This window comes from Salarias fasciatus, chromosome 1 (genome assembly GCF_902148845.1).
Source record: "Salarias fasciatus chromosome 1, fSalaFa1.1, whole genome shotgun sequence".
NCBI lineage: Eukaryota > Metazoa > Chordata > Actinopteri > Blenniiformes > Blenniidae > Salarias > Salarias fasciatus.
In genome coordinates this window covers 22,375,418-22,383,347 of record NC_043745.1, presented here as the reverse complement: position 1 = coordinate 22,383,347, position 7,930 = coordinate 22,375,418, and the positions used below count along the sequence as shown (strand labels likewise).

The 7,930-nt window shown below is 38.5% G+C and overlaps 1 protein-coding gene across 1 annotated transcript; it reads right to left on the bottom strand.

The window, feature by feature from the left end:
- Positions 1-492: 492 nt before the first annotated feature.
- Positions 493-6,702, bottom strand: cyb5b (cytochrome b5 type B). The gene is made up of 5 exons (XM_030086077.1): positions 6,256-6,702; positions 4,556-4,684; positions 3,228-3,254; positions 2,321-2,352; positions 493-2,128 (listed from the first exon to the last, which is right to left on the bottom strand). The coding sequence occupies exons 1-5, from the start codon at positions 6,445-6,447 to the stop codon at positions 2,038-2,040; spliced, it is 471 nt and encodes a 156-aa protein (XP_029941937.1). The 5' UTR covers positions 6,448-6,702; the 3' UTR covers positions 493-2,037.
- Positions 6,703-7,930: the final 1,228 nt, after the last annotated feature.

Below are 7,930 nucleotides of genomic sequence, written 5' to 3'. Positions count from 1 at the left end.
GAAATAAGTTCTCAAAGCTGTAAAAATAAAAGTCCTTTTACAGTACAGCCCTACGAACGCACTGTTTGACACTCGGTGTCAGTGGAATGTTCTTGTATATCAGTCCCATTTCTAATAACTCTTTAAAACTGTGTGAATGGAGGGTTTACAAGATGTATGGCCATTCATCCATCTTTTACACTGCTTTATTCAGCTAACGTCACGGCGAGCTGCAGCCTATCTCTGGGTCAAGGCAGATACAACACAGGGCAAACGCAGACACAACCTCACGCTCCATTATAAAGTCATCAGTCCTTCTCACCTATAATACATGTCAGACTGCAGGAGGAAGCTGAGAATTTGGAAAAACCCCATGAAATCAACAGGAGAACGAGCCAATGCCACACCAAGAAATGCTCAGACCTGAACCAGGAATCATATTTAACATCCCCATATTTATATATATATATATATCACTGCTTGTTTAAAATGATTAATTACCAGACGGACTCAGTTTTTTTTCCCCAAAGAGACTTTTATTGACAGGCAATGGCAGTTGAAATGCAAATGTTTCTATCAGCTGTAAAATCCAATTGAACTTTCATATATCAGCATGTCATCACATGTGAAAATAGCAGCAAGTTCTCAGAAACTTTTAAGAATTGACAGGTGGTAAAAGGATTTTAAATGATCTTCCTAGTAGGTAAATACATTTTCAAACATGGAACATAAGATATCTTATATACCTATTAAATCTGTTGATTTTGTATAAATATTATAATGTAAAGATACTTAAGCCCAAGCATTTTTTTCAGGAGCCAAATTAGCAACCTGGAGAATTCATAAATATATAGTTAGGTTTCATTATTACCTTGTACAATAACCAATTATGGACTGATACCCAATGCTGATCTTTCACATCATCTGGTAAGTCCCAGAACAGCACCCGAACACAAAACACACACCAGATTTCACTGAGGACAACTCCAATGCTCTTGTATCAGTCACACGCACACACACACACACGCACACGCACACACACACTATTCCCCCAAAATGTAAAATGAGGATGCATAACATTGAAAAATGCAGTGAAAAAGCATCAGTTAAATAACAATCGCATAATGCAGAAAAAAGAAAATAGAATTTCAAGACAAATAACAGAAGCTGTTATGTTTCAAAGGTATAATGTCTGCCATTCGCTACCGTCTGTTATATCTGGGTAATGAGACTCTTACTTTTCATATATTCAAATGATCAGGCATGTTAAACATTTACACAAATCCCCAAAAAGACTGAAGGGAATAAAAGGGGGGGGGGGGGGGGGAATCAAAACACATGGTCATCTTAAATAATTCGTGATACAATAGAATTTAGAACAATTTGCAAAAAGAAATAAACACAAATGTTGACAATGCATTTACAAAACTGGGAGAGATCATGGGTTTGCAATCAAGCAAAGCGCAATTTAGAACTGATTAAGAACATAACTGTATGAGGGAGGCGATAAAATCCACTTATGCCTTATGGAAGGTTTTATCATGCTGAATGTGACTACTTAATCAAGCCTAAGGAAATACTCTGTTTATGGAAACTATCAACCAGTATAAAAAGTAGAACAGTGACAAAGAATTATCCTGATTTTATCACAATGCCGCATATCGAATGTCTCCTTCAGTTTATGCATCTTTTTTGTAACAATGACAAATATATGAGAAGAGGCAAATGGGTTCTGAACATCTGGAGATCAAACTAACTCAAATGCATATGAAAGTTTAAGTTAAAGACAACATTTAACATTAATGACAACAGGCATAGTGACAAAAGCCGAAAAACAAAGTGAAGGAAGGCAGACAATTTAATAAAGTCTCGGTCCGGCTATCTATTGAGGGCCTTCTATAAATGGACAAGGACTAAAGTACTTTATCAAACTGTTCTCTCTCTTCTTGTTGCAGGCGATGCCAACACTCGTGTGCGTTCAGTGCGCGGAGGGTTTGGTCAAACATTTCAAGGCCTCCAGATTAAAAGAATTGGATGAAAAAAACAGGATGCTCGCACTCAAGAGGACTTGTGTTCAAACACATAATAGCGGTACACAATGCCAACGACAGCTGCAGCCACCGCGGGTAGCAACCACATGGTCCAGGAACTGCAGGGGAAGAAGACATCAAATCAAAAACACACAATGTTAACACCGATAGGCATGTAGGAACTCAGGAGTTATGCTGTGGTCAATGTTCAAAAAGTTTAACCTAATGGTAATCAGGGTGAACACACACACAAAAAAAAAAACTCCTGTTAAAATAAAACAGACACTGGACAATAAATTATAATAACTCACCTCGATTCACTTGAATTTGTGACTGGTACATCCTGTAAGAAAAATATAAGAAATCTGAAAGTGATCTTGTCAGAGAACGTCAGATCAAAACAATCCCAAAAAAAATCCCCCTGAAAACGAGCCAATGATAATACTGAATGAATGTTCCAGTCATTCTTGAAGATGTTATCTAGGGAATCCGTTGAGAGTATCATTCTATAACCACCAAAACACATTCACCAACCTGCGCCTTCATTACATGAAGATTTCTCCAAAGAAAAGAAAAACTCATGAATGTTAGTGTTACATTCAGGTCTCAGTTGGAACACTGTGCTGGGCACTGGTCCGTCTGAATGATGTGCACAGCTCACTCTGGCCGGAAGCAACTTGCGAACAAAGCAGTTAGCGTCTTATTGCCAGCTAGCCTCCATAGCTGCAGAGAGTTAGCGAGGGCTCCAGGCAGATGGACAGCAGCTGGTTAAGAGTCCAGTGAAGCCTGCTGTACCGTGGTCAGCGGTTAGAGTTCCTACCTCAGAATTTCCCCTAAAGATGCACCTCAACATCTCAAATAGTCTTGATGAATATGAATTTCGGGAGAGCATGCAAACGAAACAGAGTTGGAAGTTGTAAAGTTTGTTGTTCGCAGGTTTTTCTTCAAATGTTACTGTTTCTTACAGATTGCAACTCTAAGCTAGAGTGCTGGACCGACGACGAATAAGTGTGAGAAACTGAGACGGAAAAAATACATTGATTCCTTCTCTCAACTCAGAGGGTCAAGAAAGGACAATGTATCTCAAAATGCAACATTAAATAAAGACAAGGATGAGTTTGACAGATTTGATTATACAACAGGTGTTTATATTGTGACATGAATGTGACATTTGTTAACTCATGGTTTGACTCATCTTTTATTAAAAAAATAACTTACCTTGGCAGTGCTCTTTTTCCTGTCGTCCTAAATGAAAAAAAAAAAACAAGGTTAAATCCACATAGAATTTGGAACAACGTAACACTGAGAAATCTGTTTAAATAAAAACACAAATTAGTTAGGTAGCTTTGTATGCACTTCAACCGGTGTTGTTGCAAATAAGCCAAATTACAAAAGTATTTATTCACAATTTCTTTGAAGGCATGAGGCTGAAAGTGGGCAATGCAGGCCGAGAGGTTAAAGAAGCGGACTTGGGATCTGAGCTTTCCAGGGTTAAATCCCACATGTGCCAGGACACCACCAACCTCGACCCCATCAGCTCCTACACACATGATATTTGTGTTGGAATTCTGCCATCACTCTGTCCATCGCAAGTCACTGAAAGGACATCAATGTTCTGTAAATTTCCAATTTCTTCTTTTTTTTGAACTTGTGAGAGCAAGTTAGATTAGTAATAAACAAGAAAAAGAAGTGTGCAGGGTAGTACTCCTCCAGGGAAAGGATTAAACAACACGGGTTGAAATGAAAGAGCGAAAGCTCCAGCTGAACTTTGGAAAGTAATTTTCACACACATCATAAACTTATTTTCTTTCATCACAGCCAATGAAAGCACATTTAAAAGAGATTTTCTCCAAAGCCCAACATGAACACAGAAGTTTTTTTTTTTAAAGCAAATCTCCTCAATCAAAACTTTTATATGATAACACTAAATTAAAAAAAAACGTGAAGCCATCCGTTAATGTCTCACACAGAACTATTTTCACCATGATGTCTTACAGGCAGAAGACAGATAAGGAGATGACCTAAAGTGAATGTTAAAGTAAATGTAATAGAAAAAAGGAAAACAGAAACCAGAATGCTCTAATATTTTGTAGCACTCGCTCTATGAATACATGAAATATCCATTCCTGCCCATAAATCCACCGCAATTCTTCATCTAATCCTTATCAGAACTTTAACCCAACTGAATTTGGTCACATATATTGCAAGACACTCTGTCAAGTCATTTGACTCCTACCTGAATGAATTCGAATACGTTACAATCATGTAACAAACCCATTACCATTCAATTTACACTATTTTTTGCAAAAAATAACTATAAAAAGCAAATAACTACTGCACTTTGCTTTCAAGTCCTTCAAATCCAAAATGTGGCAATATTCTCCCTGAGAGATTAAGTGACAAACCGTACTTGTTTAGATTAATCCGATTAAGTTTAAGCAATAATAATAAAATTTAAGAATCAGATCAACTTAGATCTCTGCCAAGTGGGTATGTATGCTCACATGGGCATTGTGACAAAAGGAAACCACGTGTGTTTTTCTTACCATGTGAAGCTCTCCAACGTAGTACTGCTGGAGCATCTCTCTGGCATCCATGGAATGACCAACATCCTCAAAACTTTCTGAAGCATCAGCGCCTGCCTGCTCCAGCAAAACCTCCTCACCTCCAGGGTGCTGAAATCACACAAGTTTACACAGTGTTTTTTTTTTTCCTGTGCCACAATCACATGCTGGCAGTGTTACTATGCCTGACATAATTTGTGACAGAAGAATTTTTTTCTTTGAAATACAGTGCCACAATAAAATCTTTCGGGAAAACAAAGATCTTTATTTTTGGTCTGGTTTACTTCTTATTCTTCCCATGGGCTTGGGTCAAAAGTGATTGAGTAACTTGAACCCTGCTCCCTTAAACTTGTGGCCACATGATTATCTTTGCTGGGTTTCCTGGACAGAGTAGCTTATTTCACACAATGGCTGCACCAACTCCATTCTCCACAATAACATGGACATGTTTTAGAGACTGGGGAACCTTTTACAACAGCTCAGTGAAGGGGAAAGAAAAAAAAAAGGCAATAATTGTCACAGTTAGATCACATTGTATTAGAAATGTGAGTGAAAAAACTCCAGTTCTGAGATGCCCTGTTAGAAACTGGGTTGCTTTCTTTGTGTCAAGTTTGAATAAAAGCAAAAATAACTGTTCTGTATTTCATATTTATCTGAAGTTACATAAACAACACTGTTAGGCAATCTTCTCTTAGGTCTTGCGTGTAAATGGGATTAAAAACCATAATCCTAAGGACACCTCGGACTGGAGCAGAGTTAAGACAATCTTTAAGAGCTATAGGATACTCAGATGGACTTTGGTATTTTGCTCCTTTCCTTCAAAGCAATCAATCAATCAATCAATCCATCAATCAATCTTGTTTATTACAAAATTACAAATTTACAAATTGCAAAATGACAATGTCACATAGAGACATACAGTAATTTGAGAAACAATCATTTTGTAACTAGGGACACCCTTGGAAGCAGACTAGTGCTTATTGGCGGGGCCCTATAACATTAAGATCGGAGAATTTTGCATTAAACACAGAAAATCACATACAACCTACAGTTACCTAAGCTATTACCTACCCTACACTAATCCTACCTGCACATGGCAACAATACAACACACATCAATATATTATTGCATACAGAATACTCATGGGTTTCAGAGGACTAGAAATCTAAGAGGATAAAACGAATAAATACTACTTTTAATATTAAACACGGTATAGCAAAGTTTCAAATGCCCATTGGGCATTTATTCTATTGTATGGGATGCAATTTATATTGAGCTAGTTTATATCATGTTTTTTTTCTAACATGCATAGAAGTTCAATTGGATCTGCAGCTAATGTGCCCTCAATCCTCTCATATGCAAAAAAACGCAGTTATGAAAGCAGAGTGTAGGAGCTTAACCAGTTGTTAAACAAAGCTAATGTAGACACCAGCTAATGTCGTTTCACCACAGTTAATATTTCTGAGATTATAAGAGAAACTACGAGCAGGAAACCCGGTTTGACCCGAGGTAACTCGAGGTCGGTGCTTGAATCCTGGGGGTCGGGTTAAGAAACACGGACACGTCGTCAGGGACTTCCAGGAGATAGCCTCAGCCCAAACACATGACCAACAGCTAAACTTATTTTTTGACAGGGTTAATGCTCAAGGAGCAGCTAGTAGGTTATGTGAAGAGTTACTTACCTCTTCGAGGAAACTTGTTATGTCGTATACTTTATCGTGGATGATGAGCCATGTGTCATTGCTCATATTGTGCGCCTGGATGTCCTCTAATGTGTAGTATTTCACACTGCTGTCCATCGTTTCTCCATTTTCCCCAGCACCGGCGCTCTCGGTGTCTGTCTGCACAGGCTTGTCGTTATTCTCCTCGCCCATGGTAAGCGTACTAATCTAAACAGTAACTACAGCTAACTGCTGTTAGCTTCCTCAGCTAGCCGACTGGTGATGGAAAGCTGGGCAGTTCCCTCAGCTTACACCCTAGGTGAATAAATTTATCAGAGCTCTGAACGCCCCTAATGGCACTGCAGAAAACAGATAACGTGAACGCCTCTCAAATCTGTTAAACAATGTTGTGTTACGAAATCTTCCTACAGCCTGCACCGGTTCATCAGCAGACATGTGAAACGGACCAATGACGTACGTGTTATTGTACCACCAGGCGCAAACACGACCGCCGACCAATCGGAATGCGAGTTACAGCGCGTCAGCCAATCATCGTCGCCCATTTATAATCACGAGACTTTGGTGTTTCACAAAGGTCGTCAGGTGTGCGCAGCCAGTGCGCATACTGAGAAGAATATCGCCACGACGCACGACCTAATAAAAACATATAATATAATATAGATAACAGAGTTATAACAACAGATACAAGGGTTTGTGAAGACCTTTGTGTAGTTTTACTCATATTGATGATGTCTAAGGACAGTTTGTTGCTTTCAGCAAGTTGACTTTTCTGTGCTGATGGGCCCCTTCTATTGATTATTGATAAGACAGGGGCAACCACAACATGACAGATCTCCAAGTGTCACGTGCTTGTCTTCACATGTTTCGTTGCTGGATTCAGCAGAATGGATTATGTTGGCTTTGTAGCACATCTTTTCAAACTTTGGAAAATGTGATGTCTTTCTTGAAGGTCAAAACTCTTCAGGATAGTGTCATTTTTTCTGCAGTACTTTGTACTCTTTCATCACTAAGACTTTGCTTTACTTTATAATAATACAATGCAATAACAATAAAAATCAATACCTAACATTCTCAAAAAGGAGTTGGAAGAAGCATAAAATGATTAAATTGTAGCCTTTCTACAAGCCATCAGTTTTTTCTATTGTTTTTTTTTTGACAATTGAATACTTATAACCTTTTAGAAACTTAAATAAAAAAAACCCCAGTGAAAGAAAGTAACCAACTGATAAATAAACAGCAAGCATTCATTTGTTCATTCATTTCATTCATTTTCTTGAGAGGCTTATCTTTTTCAGGGTTGTGGGCTGCTGGAATCAATCCCAGTTACTTATGGGCGAGGGCAGGGTACACCCTGGACAATTTGCCAATCTGTGGCAGGGTCAGAAAGCTACTGAAAATTCTGAAGCCCCTAATGCACATTCCATCAGTCAGTTCAGTTCCACACATTCACTCCACAAACAGGTTAAACGTTATTAAAATTTAAGGTGTAGCCGTTCCTTCCACGCCACCACCACTACCTTTAATTTAAAACAGTTATAGTTTGTTCCCTGGGAATAATTAAGTTGATGCTTTGTTTATGGGTGAGGATTTAAATGTGTTGAACAAAAGTGGTTTTGAGTGATATCTGTAACAGGGAGTGAATATTTGTGGCCCTCCCGTCCTTCAATATACAACA